Source organism: Rhagoletis pomonella, unplaced genomic scaffold (assembly GCF_013731165.1).
Source record: "Rhagoletis pomonella isolate Grant_MI unplaced genomic scaffold, Rhpom_1.0 Rhpom_scaffold_00011, whole genome shotgun sequence".
Classification (NCBI taxonomy): Eukaryota; Metazoa; Arthropoda; class Insecta; order Diptera; family Tephritidae; genus Rhagoletis; species Rhagoletis pomonella.
This window is the reverse complement of record NW_023458565.1, coordinates 5,222,822-5,242,447: the sequence shown is the minus strand read 5'-3', so window position 1 is coordinate 5,242,447 and position 19,626 is coordinate 5,222,822. Positions and strand designations below refer to the sequence as shown.

Genomic DNA, 19,626 nt, shown 5'->3' with positions numbered 1-19,626 from the left:
ACGCCCTCTGCAAGTAATCAATGGTGCTTGACAACACCTCCTGACGTATGTATGTCTCGCCTCACCAGTTCATCAGCCTTGCTAGTTTCTTGCAGAGATCGAAAATAACCCTCTCCACTTATCTTTTATTGTGTTTCTCACGGACACAAACACAAATCTCACTAGCACAGAGTGTTAATCGCGTGCCAATGGATCTTTTTGTGCATTCTGCTGTGGGTTATTTATCAACTGCTTAAATTTCCCTTCGCCAAAACCCTTTGGCTCTCTGGTTTCTTGCAATAGCACTGTGGTGTAGTAATCAAATAAGCTGTACAGCAGAAGGTGCTCAGGCATTCTCCGACCAGTTTTGAGTAAATCAGCAATTAACTTAATGCTTTTATCACCGCTTAATTATCAGAATAAATACGCAATTGCTTTAAGAAGTATATCGGAAGTAAGCAAGCAATTAGCCTTAGTTAAAGATTGGTGGAAAGACACTTGAGCTATTTTTGAAAAGATTCGCTGACCGTGGGTGCAGCACAACGTCTAGGGCCTAGAGGTTATGCACACTTTTAAAAATATCGGAACTTGAGTCAAACTTAAAGCAGTGGTAGCATCAATTGTTATGCCCAGGAATACCATGTTAAGCAGGTCGAAAAATGCCACAGTAGAGTGGAGACGTGCCTCTCTGATAACGATGGAAGCGGAATTTTCTATTTTTCTCCAGCTACTAGTTTTCTCTAGTGACGTTTACTAAATTTGTAACGATTTCATACACCCAATAAACTACATACCCAATTTAAGTGTTAGAATAACTGCACAACTAGCTTTTCAGGCGTTCCGCGCTTTTCAGGCTTTCAGTTACGCAATTCAGCTATTGATGAAAGCCTCAAAAAAGCGCCGAACGCCCGCAAAGCTTGTTGTGGAGTTGTACTCTAAGGGCGATACCTCTAAAAAAATATATTACTAGAATGAAAGAATTTTTCCAGTTTCTCTGTTTTACTTTTTTCTTAAATGAGCATTTTTTCTTATAATATTGAATTAATATTTGTTTTTTCTATCTTCAGGACATTCGTGATCGTTGCGATCGTGAAGCTAGTGAAAAGCAATTTGGCACTGCTGAATCGGAAAAACCACAAAATCGGTGTTTAAACAGATACAGAGACGTAAATCCCTACGATCATTCGCGCATTATCATCCATAGAGGCAGTGTAGACTATATAAATGCTAATCTTGTTAAGGTAAGCAGGTCAAATGCGAGAAGATAGAATATAACACACATATTATTTTTTTTTTTTAATTTTCCACACAGCTCGAACGTGCCGAACGTAAATATATTCTAACACAAGGTCCGCTAGTCGACACCGTTGGCCACTTTTGGCTAATGGTATGGGAACAAAATACTAAAGCCATTCTTATGCTGAACAAATTGATGGAGAAAAAGCAGGTCAAATGTCATCACTATTGGCCGGATAGAAAGGGCCCTGAAAATGCATTAAGATTAAATGAAGTTAACTTGACTGTTGAATTTTTACGTTGTGAAGAATATCAGAACTTCTGCCGCAGATGGTTCAAGTAAGTTCAGTTAATTTCAGCTTTGTTGCACTTATTAAAAATTTCTCAATTATTCTCATATTAGGCTAACAGATCTTGAATCGAAGACAAGCCGCGAGATATTACAATTCCACTATACAACATGGCCGGACTTTGGCATTCCCAGTTCACCAGTTGCGTTTTTGCAATTTTTAAAACAGGTGCGCGACTCCGGTGCACTCGATGCGGATGTGGGGCCCGCAGTGGTACACTGTAGCGCTGGAATTGGGCGCTCTGGCACTTTTTGTTTAGTTGACTGCTGTCTAGTTTTGGTTGGTGATGAAAGTTGTTTCATAGTTGTGTTATAAGTTTTAATAAGTTTTTTTTCTTTCGTGAATTATAGATTGAAAAGGAAGGCGAGAGCAAAGTTTCTGTACAGGATGTGCTCTATGAATTGCGCAGGTATCGCATGGGCCTAATACAGACTGCAGATCAATTATATTTCTCATATCAGGCAGTTATAGAGGGAATCAAATTGCTTAAGGATCCAGTAAGGAATTTCTCATATTTAACATTTATTTATGTACATATAAATAGTCGTACACAAAATGTAATACCTTCATTTGTTTAAAGGAATTTCTGAATTACAAGGAGGAGCCAATTAATAGCAGTGACAATGAGCACCACGATCAGTATGGCACAATTGGTGGTGATGTGCCACCACCTCTGCCTCCACGTACACATTCCCTAGCACTGCCAATGGCCGGCTGCAGCGCTGCCGGTGCACTAACGTTGAATTTACATGGCAAACCATTACCAAAAATACCGGCAAGCGCAAGTTTCAACGACGAACTCTACGCCATGACCGACAATGCACAACATGCCAGCAAGGATGCGTTGAATAATTTCATAAACAACGAAAAAACTGCTGAAAACATGTCAAACAGACCGCTACCACCACTACCGCCACAACCGCAACGCTCTCAATCCTCGCTTGAACGCGTACATGAATCAGACAGCGATGAAAATGAGTTCTACGAAGACGATAATAGTGACGATGACGATAGTGATGATGAAGGACTTTATAACTATGACAATTTGGACGATAAGAACGCCAACGCCGTTAATAAGCGGAGTATAAGTAGTGAACGTGGTAGCGGCAGTGATGGTGGCGGCGGCGGTGGTAATGAGTTGTCAACGGAAATTAAGCAAAATGGCACTGATGGCTCCAATAGCAATCCGCTCGTCATCGGGTACGTTAACATATATACATATATACACATATGTATTTGTAAATGTGTAAAATATTAAAATTTTGCATCGTTTGTTTCATTTCATTTATAGCAGTCCCGAAAATGAGTTAAAACGGCGGAAACGTGTCGAACGACAGGCCAACATCGAACAGAAAGTTAACGAGATCAAGCGAAAACAGCGCGAAACGGAGGAAAGCAAGCATGCGGCGAAGAAACGAAGGTCATTAATTACCTATATTGCGGCGGGTGTTGTTGTGGGTGTGATTTGTGTGTATGCATATTCGAAGCTAGCCTAAGGCCAAACAAGTTTAAACAAATAAGGAATGGTAAATACATATGTACGTTTGATCGACATTAAAAATGTCCCTATCCCTGCCCTTCACAGCATCAATTGATAGTTAACTTTTGTGTCGCGCGCACATGCACTTAAAGCGCTTCATATATATACATACATAAATACATATACATAATATATAGTACATATGTATACAATAACGCTCTCGCCAATAGCATTAGTAAGTAATGCGTTACATTTAATTCATTAGAACATCTAATTAGTAAATGAAGTGAAGCTAAAATCAAATACCGAGTAATAATTTTGCATGTAATTGAAAAGCATTTAACACGCAAGTGTATATGTATAAATTATATAACTACAAATACAAATGTAGTTATGCAGTAGACGAGTAAGTTTTAAAATTTCGAACAATTTTTAAAAAGTTAACTAAACAAGCTAACGAAGTTTCCATACAAAAGTTGGGTAATTCCAGAGAGATTGGCAAATGCTTTTTGAGTCAATGCATATACAGTATAATTTTCCATACGTATACAATTTTCGATCGACTTCAAAAGGGGTGGGTGACTATATTTTTGATTGTATTCGCAGCTCGCGCAGGAGAACACACCCCATGCATATGAAAAACACACATACATGCATTGATTGTATATTTATAGCTATAGAGTACCACTTATAAGACTCATGCCAAGTTCTTTTTTTTATATTATTGCTATCTGACTATAGATGCATTCATATACATATGAACAAACTTCTGAAATAAACTATTAACTATTTTAAGTTTAACTTTACTACGTTGCGTCAAATACTATGCATACAATAATTTAATTAAAATCGAGTAGTAAATATAAATTAATTCTTTTTTTGCACTAAAATCCAAATGTAGCGCTCAATTATTAAAAGACTGTCACAACTCAAAAAGCAGGATTCTTGAGATATTGATACAAAATAAATGATTATATCATGGTTCATTTTGTTGTAGCGTCTTCGTGCCAAAATCTTTTGTAGTTTCTGCGTGAAAGGAGAGAGTTTCTGCAACTCAATTGAAAACTTAGCGCGCCTCTCCTGCAAAAAACTTGCATTTTGCGTTGTGACAGCCTTTTGGCAAATGACAAAATGTACATATTTACTAACAATCCTTTATCAAATGCGGCTTCACTTGCTCAGAACTATATTATGATTGAAAAGTGAAATATGTAGATATATATGTATGTATTTCAAACGAAACCTAAACGATAGGAAAATGCAAAACAGAATTAGTGGCAGAATGCAAATGATTGAACTGTAATAGACTGAGAATGTAGGAGAAAAGGAAATCGAAAATAATCTAAAACCAACGACTTTGTGAAAATTTACAAATCATGGCAAGTAAAATAAATTATATATTATATTAGCATTCAAAAGATAAAGTAAAGAACTGGGTTTTCCATACTTCTGATAAAATCATATTTTGTAACTTCGGAATAGCACACACAAATAAAACATCAGACCCAGTAGATAATTTCAGGAGTTAAAAGCCCTTCTGAAAGGCCTTCCTGAGAGTCAAGAGGCCTTCCACTCTACATTCCTTTCTCCTTTCTTTTTTGTATGGAGTGGCACAAATTGAAGGGCTTCTCCTTTCGCTACCCATAGAAGGCCTTCCAGAAGGGCTTTTATAGGACATACTTTTGGGGGAGTTCTTTTAAAGTTGCTTCTTTAATTTATAAAAATCATACATCTTTGAAGTATTTTTTCTTGCGGTTTATATCAATCATGTGTGCAACTTAAAATGTTTATTGAAATTCATTTGTAATGCTAAATAATGGGGCGTATTCTTGTTTTCATACGAATCGAAAATCATGAAATTTTACTATCATTTTCTATACAAAAATTTCAAATTTTCGATTCGTACGAAATCCAGAATATGCCGAAATGTATAAATTTGTGCATTCGCGTAAAATGTAATTGGATAAGCCCTTCTATAAGGTATGCAAGGAAGCACTTTTTTCAGCCCTTCTTGGGTAGGCCTCTTAGAATGGCTTTACTTAAGAAGGCCTACCTAAATTATCTTCTGGGAAGTGTTAGCAGATGTGGATATTTAAATCGAAAATTGCTATAATTTTAGCCTAATTCGCTGGCTCAGGAAAAAGTTTTAAAATTTCCTTGGATTTTCACTGTTTGTTTTGAATTAATATTATTTAATTCAGGAAGTTGTTGTAAAGTGCTACTCTCAACTGAACGGAAGTTATTGCATCTTTGTTCCGTTTCATACAGTCCGGTTGCGGTGAAAAGCGAAAGCAAGTAAACAGAAACGTAATTTTTCAAATTTTTTGGATGCTTAAATTTGCAATTCGCACAAATACTACCGGGTTCACAGTGGTACAGTCGAGCAGTGAACAATACTTTTAGTGTAATTAGTAATTTTCAAGCAAAAAACAAAACTGACTTCAATTCTCATATAAAAATTTAAGATTATCGTTAATTTCTTCATGATCCAGTGATCGGATTTAAGCCAAATTAGTATGGGCCCACCTGTGAGTTAGCACCTCACCTCAAGAAGTATTGAAATCGGTTAACGTGGTCCAAAGTTATGCGGTAACATACATAAAAAAAAAATAAAATATTCCGACGAATTGATAACCTTCTCCTTTTTGTGAAGTCAGTTAAAAATTAGCTTAATTCATGTAGTAAAAACGCAAAAAAAAATCTCATTGACTTATAACCAGGGCTCGGATTTGGATAACCTAAAAACTAGCAAAAAATTACCTTCAATAAATTTCAAAATGCTTTAGACAATCCTTTAACATTACCTAAAACTGAAAAATTTAGTCGTCTGCAATGCAGCCTCAGTTGCTATAAAGCTCGAACCACAACTAAAGTTCGGTTGCCATCCCTAATGTACATATTTTATTAATATCCCTCGCTTCACTTTAATTTGAACGTATTTTTGAATAGGGTTCCCACCATATACAGATATAGTACGCGGTTGCTTTTCCTTGAAGGTCATCAGATCTGAAATGTCAAATTAAAGAGCTTGACCTATAGATTTACAATGAGATTTTATTGTTTGAACTAAGAACTTTTTTAGCGGGAAAGGGTAAGGTGATCTAAAATCTGATGAAATGAAAAACCGACACCATGCGGTACGTCTTTTCATGCAGAAACGGCTGGGCGGGTTTAAATGAAGTTAGGCATACGGATCGCTTATAACTCTGACTACCGTTTACCTGGGCGTTTTAACGCCTTGCGGGTTCACTAGTGTCTTACTATGTCCTGGAGTACTAGAACAAACTATTTGTCTTATATGCTTAAATTTGACAACAGTCGTATGAAAATTGTTGCTGCTTAAAGAAAAATGTGGTGTGGCAAAAAAATATAGAAAAAATGTTTTTTCTTAGCAGCGGTCGTCCCTTGGCAGGCAGTGGCAAACCTCCGAGTGTATTTCTGTCATGAAAAACAGCTTCTCATAAAAATACAATCGCCGTTCGGAGTCGGCGTAAAACTGTAGGTCCCTCCGCTTTGTGTGACAAAATCAAGGCGCACGCCACAAATCGGAGTAGAAGCTCGGCCAAACACTAACATATGTGTAAGTGCCAATCTATTATTATTATTATTATCAATCAGAGAAGCTTGCGTTTAATCTCATTTCGATTACTGATAAATCTGAGGAAAATTAGCGAAAAGAACAAGGGGCCTTTTATAAGCGATAAGTCTGCTTTTTTTTTTTGTCACTTGGATAGGTATTTACAGTACATAAGTGTGTTGGTAGATGTTAATGAAACTGTCCTAACCAATTCCTGAAATACAGAATGAGCAGAAGTGTACAAATGGTTAGTAGTTGTAGCGCAGCATCTTATGAAAAAACACGAAATTTAGCCAAAGCAAAACAGGCTGTACAGAAATGACAGAAGGTCCATTGTGTGATCCGCTTCTTATTGCCGCAATACTGGAACAAAATTATAGAAAAACGATGGTGTTCATGTTAGCATAAGGAAGATTAAAAATTTCAAAACGGACCCCAGTAAATGCACCATGTGATAAATTTTGCAGGGCTTACATTCATACAAAGAGAGGCAAGTCTCAACATAAGTATGTCACTTATTCTCAGTCAGACCATTTTCATGAATATTCCACCAAAAAACGCAAGGATTTGTACTACAGGAGCTATAAAAAGTAGAATTTTTTGTTTTGCTTCCTCAAGAAAATGAGTGTACGAAAATGTGATCACTGAGTCCAAGCTGCAACGAAATATAAGCTACATATAAGCTACTCTTTATGCGCACTTTTCCCGCCAAGTCCGGATATTAGAAAGAAGATACATAAAAACGTACGAATGGGACTTCTATATAACTAGGAAACGCCTTCGAAGCTTCAGAAAAAAGATGGCATTGCATCGAAATCCGAGCTCTGCTGATCAGCTTGAATCCTCTGGATCTCCGTAACCAGAACTAACCAAATATATGTAGTATCTAGCCATGTGCAGTCCCTCTAGCAGCATTCCTCAAAATTTCTTGGTTAAATAGCTCGAAAAGTCTAATTTTTAGGTCAAATACGTTCATTGTCCTTCTATTTCAGAAAACTATAATTATTTTTTGTTGTTGAGCATTGGATAGCTAATCTTTAGAAAAGGCTGTCACTAGTGTAATATATGGCTTGCTGCACGGCTAAGACAATTTTTGTTCTTTTCTTTTCATCGACATCTTTGGCGACTTTTGAATCTGTGGATTTACCTGTACGGACTGCAAAACAAACGCCTTCCTTGCTCTCTCAATTTACTTGGGCATCCAGAGCGCGACTTGTACCCAGCACGCATAAACTACGTGTTAAATAATTACAAAATTCCTGACAGGGAAGTCTAAAAAAAATCTAAAAACTGGCATTAAGCAAAAAATGGTTGCCATTTCGTACAGTGTAATCAAATACATTGGAGCATGATAAAAACATTAGAAGGTAAAACCATTCTCTCAATTCGTCGGCCATGATTTTTTTCTGACGTTTGCAAACATTTTAAAATCATATAAAATTGAAAATAAAAAAATTAAATTGTTCACAATTGTTGTTGTTTGAGATTGAAAATGAGAATGTGTGTGTGAGTTTGAGTTTTGATTTTAAAATTATATTGTTGGCAAACGTCAGACTGCCTCTCAATGGTTTTACCTTGTTATGTTTTTATCATGCATTGGAGCGTATTCGTAGTCAAAATAAAGTCGGACACTAAAGTTAGTTAGTTTTTGGCATAATTTTCAATGCAATATATGTCAAACAAGCTGCAAGTTACTTTAAAATCGACTTTACTTCGGCTATGAATATGCCCCATAAGGCCTACAGGTATTCAAGTTATTAATCACAGATAACACAATATACATACATATGCACTTGTTTTGTTGAAGTTGGACATTTTAAGGTACAATTTATTTATTTATTGATTACTAACATACTATACATACGTTTGTGTTAGCACAGTTTACCAACTAAAATATTTTCTAATAAGTTATATTTACTTATATTCTAACATGAATCAAGTAAGCTGATTCCAATACAATATTTAAATTAATATACAAAAAATAATTTCTCTTGTCTTATCCCACAGCCGCTTTCAAATCTCGTTAACTTCTAGCGGGTTAACTAATAGTCACCGACTCTTATAGGATTTTTTCCATAGCATCAGGGTATGATCTTCAAATTATTCATAGTAGTATAACGAGGCACAAATTCGACTTTTAAATAGCCGAAAAAGAAGCTTTATCTTTGGATGTTTACCCCAAAAGTAAAATAAAGTAGGTTCCAAAACCGGAAGAATAAGTAACAAGTTCTAAAAATTATAACGTTTTTATTTTTTGTTGTTTTATTTTATTCCACTGTCGTGCATTGTTCAAACGTTATGAAAATTCCTGGCTAATTGAAGAAGTGATAGTATTGAATAATTTCGATTTTCTTTTTTATAAGCTGGAGTTATAGGTGAGATGATTTTCATCATATCCAAGCGCTTTTTTAAACATTCGTTCGTAGCATCGAAAAACGAAAAAAAAAATATTATTTTAATTAACATAATTCTATGAAAACATTTCATGTTTTTCTTTTGCTTATGTATCCTAATTTTCTTACCTTGAATTATGTCGTATTCAAAATATTCAGAAGGTAACATAAGCAATGCTTTGGACACTTTAAAACCATGATATATTCAAACTATATAATTTTAATTTTATATTCTGATACTAATTCTTCTGGTGTAGTGGTAAGCAGTGCGCGCTTTCACTCATCAGCACTTGGGTTCAAACCCTGGTCAAAGCAACATCGCAAAAAAATATAGAAAACGGTTTTTTCTTAACAGCGGTCGTCCCTCGGCAGGCAATGGCAAGTCTTTTAGAAGTCAGTTCCCGAAACCTCTTCCGCTCTTCGTAGATCAGTGTTATTGGTGTTGTCTCCTAAATCTCGTATTCCTTTTAGAAATGTGAAACCAATTTAGTCCTCGTGTGAGATGATGTTCTCGCGTTATTTTGATATGCGATATGTGTATAAATATTTCGACAATCAAAGGAATTATAACATTTTTATAAAACTTTTGAAAATATATACACCCAATGCCAATGGCATACCATACCGGTCGCCTAGGTTAGATTTGTATACCAGACGATGTATGGGATCCTTAGTAGCTTTATGTTTTTACGGAGCTAAGTTTTTCATATTTTAGTAGGTATGTACCTATACACACATCGTCATTTAAAGTACAAACCGCGTACCGTCATTCTGCAAAGGCGCGTAATTGATCGATTGTTATCGATTTATAAAATTAGCCTGAAAGGGGTTTGCTTTATAAAAGAGAGAAATGTTTTAAATAAAAGAGAGAAATAATTTAAATAAAAGAGAGTTTATACTGTACAATTTTGGCAACCTCACGTAAACGGTTTTTCATTATCTTGATACGTGGTTTTGTAGTACTTAAAACGACGATAAGAGTACGCCGTGCATATGAGAAAGCGAATTCCTTCTAAAAACGATGGCAGTTTAGTCTACGCGACTCAAACAGAAAGGAGTAAAGTCTAATGAAACTAATCATGTTTAATTTCTAATTTAACTTACTTATATGTATATGTACATACATATGTATGTAAGTGAAACGCCTAATGCTTTGTCAAGCCGTACTGAGATGTTTACAGATACAATTTTTAAATGATCTTTAGTATTTTTCATAATTGATGTTTTCCCCACAATTACCTAGTTTATACGGTGAAGCCTGAAACGTCAATGAGTCGATTTGACTTGAATCGAGTATTTAAAAGTTTTGGGATGTAAAGTAGTTTTTTAAGTTTCATTCTTGCCGGCATATTTGAAAAAAATGTTTTAACAAAATCTTGAATTTGCCTAATCTTTCGATTGCTCCAAAGAAACGGAAAATATGTTTCAAGTACATCGGAGGAATAAAGGACCTCTCGAAAATCTCGATTTCTTTTTCTGAACTAACAAAATTTTATGGAAGAAATTTTTACCAGATCCTGAATTTTCTAACGGAATCGCCTACTAGCTTTACTGTTTAAATTAGCTAGGGATTTATATACATAAATATTCGACTCTTACTAAGTTTTTGTCGTAGGACACTTTAGAAACATTTGTTTACATCCACTGTTTAGTATGTATGCCTATGCATAAGAGTCACTTTAATCTTTTAAAGGAATTATTTTAACTATATAAATATTTATGTATACATATAAAATCTTTTAGTTTGAATTTTGTATTATAATTTTAAAAAGCGCAACTGTTGACTATTACGAACTAATTGACTAAAACCACTTTTTGAGCTCGCATTTATGGACCTTATTAACTTTCTAAAATATATGTACATATGTATGTAACTATTCATATCAATATATTTAATGTTTTATATACATTTGGTATACTTATACAATCACTAAAAGTTTTTTTTTTATGAAAATTATTGTAATTTATCGATTATATCCACAGATTTGGTCGCAAAAAACACTAACTTTCGATTGAACGAGTAACGAAAATAGTTAGTTCGCAAAATATTTCATAAAAATTTTGATTGTTCAGTAGACAACTTACAAGCAAACAAAACAGAGCTCTTTGCAAGGCAATTTCTCAAAAAAAAAAAAAAAAAAAACAATTTGCCAGAACCTAGGAGTCTTCTTTTTACATTTTTCGGCAATACATTTATTTATTTTAATAAATAGTTACTGGCATTAGGGTGGTACGTTAGGGTAATAAGAACTGAGATCTGGTGGGTAAGTACTATAACGGGGTACTTGAGGTCAATGAATTTCCATCAAAAAGAATTACCTCCACGAGACAAGAAGATTGATATATCTACGGTGACCATCCGTCCTGTATTATACGGGACAGTCCTCTTTTTTGTCCCATTGTCCTGGTAATTAATTTATTTTATACGGGACGCCAAATGTTCTGTATTTCTTTTAATGTCCTGTATTTGTCCCGTATTCGGCGCTCCGAAGCCTTAACAGCTCATTAAAATGGCTTGCCTATGAACGAGATTTAAGTGATTTTGGTATATAATGGCAATTTTCTTTATAAACAGTTATTATTTCCTAATCTGAATGCCTGTGATTCGAATCGAAGAATACATACAGTGACCAAAATATAAATTGAGACTCGACATTTTAGTAAGTTGTGGCTATTTTTCTTTAGTTTATTTAATGTTTATTATTAATTATTTCATTAAAGTAAAGCTCTTTTCCTAAGAAAAACTATAAACTTAATTCTGCAATGTTTCATAAAAATTTCAAACTTTTTAATTAGAATCTTTAGAAAAAAAATTGGGTTGCAGTTTTGTAACTCATTAAAATTGAGTTAAATAAAGTGCGAATGGAAAGTGCTGCTCATTTGCTTCTCTTTCAAAAAAGAAGGCCGAACATACATAATTTGTCTGAAAATTGCCAACATTTACCGACTTAGAATTGCACTTTCTGATACTAAAATTTAACGAATTTTTTTTAACAAATTATATGGGGTAAAAATCCTGAGAAAATTATACTACAAATTTGTGATGTTACTATAAGGATACTCTTTCAGGGAAAACAGTGTGGACAAAATTTGCAAAATAATTTTTTGTCCCGTATTCGGCTTTCATAAATATGGTCACCGCAGATATATCGTACTTTAAGATCCTACTGTAAATGGCGATGATAGAAAAAACAAAATGTAAAAAGGCGACAGTTACGTTCGAACAAAAAAAAAACATGTAATTTTTATGCAAAAAACAAAACCGACTTCAATTCTCATATACAAATTTAGTAGTACCGTTAAACTCTTCATGATCAGATTATCGGATTAAAACCAAATTAGTGTGGGACCACCCTTGGGGTACCACCTTTCCGGAAAAAAAAATAATTATCGAAATCAGGCCACGTGGTCAAAAACTTATGCGGTAACACTTTAAAAAAAATTATTCCAACGAATTGTTAATTGTTTTTTTTTTTCGAAATCACCTTGCAAAAATACTTTGGGCGAAAAATAGTTGCACGGCGAACATTTTTTTCCGATACAATTTTTGAATCAATTAAGGTTTCGAACTATTGAGGGTTTTCAGGGCCTTTTTTTTAGCGTAATATCCCCTTAAACTGGTATATTGAACTATTAAAATTTGTTTGGAAGTGTTTTCGGGCTTAAAATTGTCCAAGCAGTCTACCCTGTATTACGAATCGAAAAGCAAATCATTCGGGCTCGAATACTTGGCACTCGTTCGTGTCGCTTTTTGAATCCCATTAAGTTCCGAATCGAAATACAGAGTATACCCCCCCGTTTTTCTTATATAAGGGAATCGCCCAAATATTTTAATTCCTCACAGCCACTATAGGCTTTGCAAGGTATACAGTAAATATGTACACATACATATTTATATATTTGGCTTGGGGAGGTTTTGAACTAAAGAGCAAAAGAACTAGCTCTTTTAAGTGAACTAGTTCATTAAAGCGAACTACAATTTTCTATGGCAACACTCCAATAAAAATGGAAATGTACATAATTTTAACATATTTCGCATCTTTCAGGTAATAATAAAAAAGATTAAATTTAAATGTTACTTGTTGTCGTAGTTGTTTTTTTTTTCAAATTTATGGCTTTTTATTATAAAATCACATAACGCGGTTTGCAAGTGGACTACTCATATATACATAAATATACATTCCGTTGCAAAGCTATAAATCTAGGAAAAAATCGTTGTAACAAATGTAAAAAAAACTAATTTATGCACATTCTTGCCTCTTCCATCACCAAATTTAAAAGAAGACGACGAAAACTATAAATGCTTTTTTGCAAAACCCCTCAATCCGAGGATAAACTTTAATGGTTAGTATGCCCCACACATTCTCGACTGGGTTAAGATCAGAAGAACACGCTGAAAAAGGGTTCGAATTTTGTTGCTCTCTAAACCACGCCGTCGGTCCGAGCAACACCTAATATTAGAAAATGTTTATTCTAACAGCAGTCGCCCTTCGCCTGGCAATGGCAAACCGCCGAGTGTATTTCTGCTTTGAAAACGCGTATCATAAAACTATTTGCCATTCGGAGGCGGCTTAAAATTGTGTGTCCCTCCAATTGTGTAACAACATAAAGACGCACACCACAACTTGAATGAGAAGTTCGGTCAAACACTTAGCAAAAGTATAAGCGCCAAATATTTATTTATTTTAACCAACAATTTGTCTTCTTCATCGTATATGTAAATCGCAGCTAAACTATTCCGCCCTTCACATTAAGCCATTTTTGAACTGAAGCTTTGATAACTTAAACCTTCATTTCGGCTGATCCATCTGCGATGTCATTTGGCACCCTGTGGCACCCTACTAGGAAGTGTTTGCAGGGCATTGTGTTATGCTCCTTAATGGCGAGTATCTGCGCCTCGTCGTGCAGGTGGTGTTGGGGCGACATCAGAAGGCATCCAGTCGCGCTCCGTAGTACCGTGTTCTTGCTAGTCTGCAGCTTTGTCCATTGTGTCCTACTAGTCCCCGGCGACCACACGGGCACTGCATAAGTTAGAACTGGCCGGCCAATTGCCTTGTATGTTGCTAACAACGTTTTTTTGTCTTTGTCCCAAGTGCTGCCGGCCAGCGACTTGAGGACCTTGTTGCGGGCTCTGTACTCTGTTGACAATTGCGGTTGTATGGTCCGAGCAGGAGAGCAGACTGTCTAAGGTAACTCCGAGGAGTTTTGGGTTATTCACCGTCGGAATTGGTTCGCCATCGACGTGAATGCCCAGCTGCATTCTGACCTCCTTCGTCCAGGTGGTGATTAAGGTTGCCGAGGAATTTGTAGGCGAAAAAAGCCCTCAAATAAGGTGCTGACAGCACCTCAAAACAAAATAATCAAATGTGGAATATTCGAGAAAAAGATATGTACATACATATGTATGTATATGTGACCAGCGGTAAAACCGAAGCTTAAAAACTGAACGTCTGGATGGGTGGAATAGGCATTGAATATTTGGTCTCGGGGTGAAGTGCGGATATGTCGGTAGAAGTTCTATAAGTCTATTAAAGTATCCAGACGCAATGAAACAACAAAAACTAAAGAATTTCGTTATGGAAACAAATGAAGTTCTTCTGTTGCTATATTAAAGTGCACACATATTAATTTTTCTTTAATATCTATAATGTGCAGACATCGGTCTGTTACAATTTTATTATGTGTATAGATAGAGTAGATGCCACGCCCATTTTTCCGATAACCTCCGGTTTTTTACTTGAGCATGGAACTGATTTTATAAACATCCGCACCGCATCCAATACTCCAGCGGAAATACATGTGCGGTATCAAATTTCTAGTTGTGTGGGAGATAACACGCCCACTTTTACAATAACCTCTAGTTTCTTACTTGAGCATGGGGTGGGTGTCATTTATATCCGAACCAAATTCCAGTACTCTATAGCAATTAGTTTCGTAGATATGCGGTGTCAAAAATGCAGTATGTATGTATAGGTGGTACCACGCCCACTTTTACAATAAGACTTTTTCCTGCAGGAAAATTGCGCCTATATTTTAAGTTAGATTTCGTTTTTAGAAGCTTTCAATATTTGGAAATTCGTACATAGTTTGAAAAAAATTCACCCAATCAATGAATATTTTCAACGAAACTTCTTTTCAATTATCTAACTATATATGTATTTATAATAATAATTATGTAAAGGATCGCACTATGGGACTACAGTGGCCAAAAGTGGTAAAAACGGATTAGCGAATTCTGGAAAAGTAATTACGCAGATGCATAGCAAAATATCCAGCTAACCCAAACCAAAAAGAATTTTGGATAAAAATGCATATTTGCAACCAAGACACGAGCTTAAAGTAGGAGCAATGCGAGAAAATAAATTTGTAAGAAAAAATTTTGATTTTGTCGCAATAAATTTGAAATAATTTTTCCACTTGTGCGGATATATAAAAAACCAATCTGATTCATGAGCAGTTTTTGAATATATCTGTGGTCAAACATTGCTTTAAATTGTTATAAATCTTTTGAAATGTATGAAATAGTTTACTTTGAAATTCTACATAATTTTGTGAGTGTAAAAATTTTCGAGTGCTTATTTTAAAAAGGGGAAATTTAGGACAAGTTAACATTAAATATGCGTGTCATATCTCAAATAGTTCCAGCTGCGAGTTCAGCTTCTATTTTTCCTTTTATTGAATTTTTATTGTAGAACTGAAAGGAAAGACTCTGATATGTACATAAAATGAATAATATGCAATATAAGGTGGAAAGTAAAGAAGCTGTAGATATTGATGACTCGCCAATATATTAACCACAATCAACATTCAGCCAAAAATGGAAGCTTCTCTGCACGAGATCCGTTTTCGATGGCAAGAGTCCTGCTTGCCTTAGCTCAGCTTTTGTTGTATAAAATGTAGGTAAAATTTTAAGCTTCAGTGTAAATACATATCGTGCACATAATTTAGTATGCAGGTGTTGTAAATGTTTTCGTTTTGTCATTTTTAAAATGAAGAAATAGGAACTTTTCTAGAAATAAAATAAATGTGCTGCTCATTTTCTCCAAAGTTCATGAAATTTAGTACTTGGAGCTAAAAAAGTTGTGTAGGAGGTGGGCGCCGTAATAAGAAACTCTTGATTATCTTCCAAGTTGGAAAATTTTGGCTTAAAGGAGCAGGGCACACCGTATTTCATCAAAAAATGTTGTTTTTTTATTACCGCCTGTTTTTCAAGAATTACTGGACGATAATGTAAACCGGTATTGACGATCTTTCAGATTTAAGATTTTCTTTTTAAAACCAGCATATGCTCTGAATTTCATCAAAATCGGACAACATTTACTATTTCCGCCCACAAGAGCTGTGGGCGTGGTAGCGCGTTGAATTTTACCATTTTCCACATTTCTTCATTCCTAAGTTCCGAACAGCGCATATACGAAATTTTAGCGAATTTCTAGTACGGTTACTACTTTTGGCCGCAGCTTATATGGGGACGTCCCACTGTGGGTCGTCTCAAGCTTCCCTAGTGACTGTGTGTTTGTGTGCATAAATAAATACATAATTACAAATACATACGTACATACATTTATACATACATATGAACAAAGAAAAAAATATTAAAGCAATATCAACTTAAGAATCGTGCGCCGACCGAATTTTTTTCGAAGCGGTGCACAAATTACATACTTAATTGTTCTAAAATAGGGAAGCATTTCAAAATAGAATTAGAATACTCGATCAAAAACCTGTTGAGGTTGTAAATCACAAATAAAAAATGCATACAAATAATAAAAATTTAGTTGAAGTAATATACATACATACATACACAGTACATATGTGAATAGAGCGCTTTTTTTTAATAAAAAAATGGCAAAGTGGACAACAAAGCTATGTGCAAAGTAAATAGAAGGCGTTCAAAAAAAATACCTATATATATGTGTGTATATAAACATATTGGCTAACGAGGAGTAATGTGAAAATTTAAAATACAGATGGTGAAGAGGAAATAGAGTGGATATATTTATGGCCACATAATTAGAGACACTACTTCTTATAAGTTTTGACCATTTATATTTTCTTTATTTATTTCTTTATTAATTTTTTACAAAAATTTAGTTTATAATGCAACGAAAACTATGTAACTCAAAGTCGCAAACCTTTTAGAAGATTTATAAATAAAATTGGCAATTTTCAAAAAATGGTCATCTAAATTTCAAACCTTTTAATCAGAATTTCAAAAAAAAATTCCTATATGCAGTTTAATACTCCACTCAATTTTAGTACAACATTGTTCAAGTCTCAAGCGTTGATTTTCAAGATTTTTTTGGTGGACGGTGTTACGCACCTTCTTCCATACAAAGTATGTTCGAAAACTTGTTTATATGGGAGAAATTAAGCACAGCGGCCGCAACAATTATTCTGAAAAATTAACGCGAATTCTCAGCCGCTTGAAACTAGCACAATATTGTACTAAAGTTACTATAAAACTGCATACCCGAATTTTTTCTAGAAATTTTTATTTTAAATTTGACAATTTTTTATGAATCTTGTGCAAAGATTTGAAATTTGGTTTTCGTTGCAGAAAAGCTAAAATGTACTTTTGTAAAAAAAAAAAAAAAACACATTTATTGGAAATACATAAAGAGAAAATGTGCGTCTAATTATGTGGTCGCCACTGTACACACTCCTAGTTTTTGATTACAGCACATACATAAATACATATATTAATTTATATAGGAAAAACAATTTATTTTTATATGTACCACAAAATAAAAACCAACAAAAAAAATTACTTCAAAAAGCTATAAATGAAGATAACGGAAGTATATACATACATACATACATATGTACATGCATTGCATGTAAGAGGAATACATATACATATGTATGCATGCATAAATAAAACTATAGCTGCAGAAATAATTCAATACATAACATTTACACAATAATATACATAACTACTTTTAAATATGTATATGAAACCCCTTAATAATAAAACACCTAAAAACATGATATGTATGTTTTAGCTACTAAAAATTATAGTAAACAGAAGTATAATAAAAAATAAAGATAATTTAAGAAATAATTATAAAAAGAACTGCATTGAAATTTTTATTCAACCAAGCCCCACCCCCCTCACAACTGGCATGTAGTACATATTTTTTTTTTGTAATGTAAATACATAGAAATCTCATAATTTTGCGTTTTTATTAAAAAAGAAAATGTCCTTATTTGTTTTGTATATGTTTTTTTTTTTTGTTTTTTTTCAGACGAATGAAGAAATATTGATGATGATGATGATGATGAGGCATGAATGGAATTGATGTATGGATGTTGCGTAAATGGATAATTAATTATGAAGATGGTCGAGTGAAGTAATTTGAATGTCTGAAATGAGAAAACTAACAAGCGACAACGAAACAGCCGAAATAACGCATTAATTTCTAAAAAAAAACAAGAACATTATCTAACACTTAAACACTCCCCACACAAATAGTATATATGTATGTATTATGTTACACATCTCTACATATAGACTTCTCACAGCCAATGAAAATACTCGAACAAATGCTTAAAAAATGTTATTTTACTACATACAATATACATAGTAGACACTTTATTCTACTAATTGGTGTTTCTTTCCAATAATATTTCCTAAGTTAATTAAAACCATTCTTCTACCACACAAAATAACATAAATGCCTTAATTACTTATTATATATTGTATTTAGTATTTGCTTTGAGATAATGTAACCAATACATTCATTATTTGATTATTTTGAAATATCCCTAAAATGAATTTGGATTTAAATCGTATGAAACCTAATTTTATCATCTGTTTTGCGCTTGCACATTCGGTTTAATTATTTAACTTTTGTCTTTAACTTAAAAGCAGCACTTAGTTTTAATTTACATTTAAAATTGTACAAAGATCCTACGGGCAAACTTAAAACCAACAACAAACACAATAATAAATAAAACTGGCACATTTCCGTTTCAACTCATTCTATTTCATATACATTACGTTTAAGTTCTCTGTTGCTTTTGCCATTTGCTTTGCAAAAAAAAAGAAACTTATACCAATTGTAAAAACGATATTTTTTGCATATAGGCAGTATATTGCACTGCGTGGCCACAGAGGCAATGGGCCACAATACTGCTGAACACACCTTCAAAGCAAAACGAAGAAAATTTCAGGGCGTTGCTTTGGTCCAGAATCGATTCGGCAGAAAATGTATGGAAACCGCATTTAAAGAAAGCGTTTTCGACACCAATAAACATAGTCAAAATCAACTCATTAGGTGCTGTAGGCGTGAAATTTTCGACAAAATTTTGGAAAAAGTGTCTCGAGCTCTTTTCTTTGATGAAACTTTAGATCTCGTTATCAGAAAAAGCTGAGGTAATGTCTGACTTATGCATGAAACTTTGCCAATTTCCCATAAGGGGCAAACTTGAAGTACGCTTTTAAAAATATATTTTCCACTATAACCAAAATCAAAGCAAAGATTTGTAATCGGAGTAGTGACTCAGTTCATTAGATTCATGACTCAGTTGCCAGGCAAATAAAGCGTACTACAATTTGGTGGGACCCCATTTCGATCCTCGGTCCGAGCGATTGCAAAATTTTATTTT

At 34.2% G+C, this 19,626-nt stretch overlaps 1 protein-coding gene across 6 annotated transcripts; it reads left to right on the top strand.

Moving 5' to 3' along the window:
* Positions 1-1,133: 1,133 nt before the first annotated feature.
* LOC118747315 (tyrosine-protein phosphatase non-receptor type 61F-like) lies at positions 1,134-18,994 on the top strand. 6 transcript variants are annotated; one of them, XM_036481348.1, is made up of 7 exons: positions 1,134-1,220; positions 1,292-1,554; positions 1,619-1,844; positions 1,916-2,062; positions 2,146-2,765; positions 2,857-2,985; positions 18,264-18,994. In XM_036481348.1, the coding sequence occupies exons 2-7, from the start codon at positions 1,364-1,366 to the stop codon at positions 18,280-18,282; spliced, it is 1,332 nt and encodes a 443-aa protein (XP_036337241.1). In that variant the 5' UTR covers positions 1,134-1,220; positions 1,292-1,363; the 3' UTR covers positions 18,283-18,994. The 6 variants fall into 6 exon arrangements, with proteins under 6 accessions (XP_036337241.1, XP_036337238.1, XP_036337236.1 ...); XM_036481345.1 differs by having other exon boundaries at positions 2,857-3,091; XM_036481343.1 differs by having other exon boundaries at positions 2,857-3,103.
* Positions 18,995-19,626: the final 632 nt, after the last annotated feature.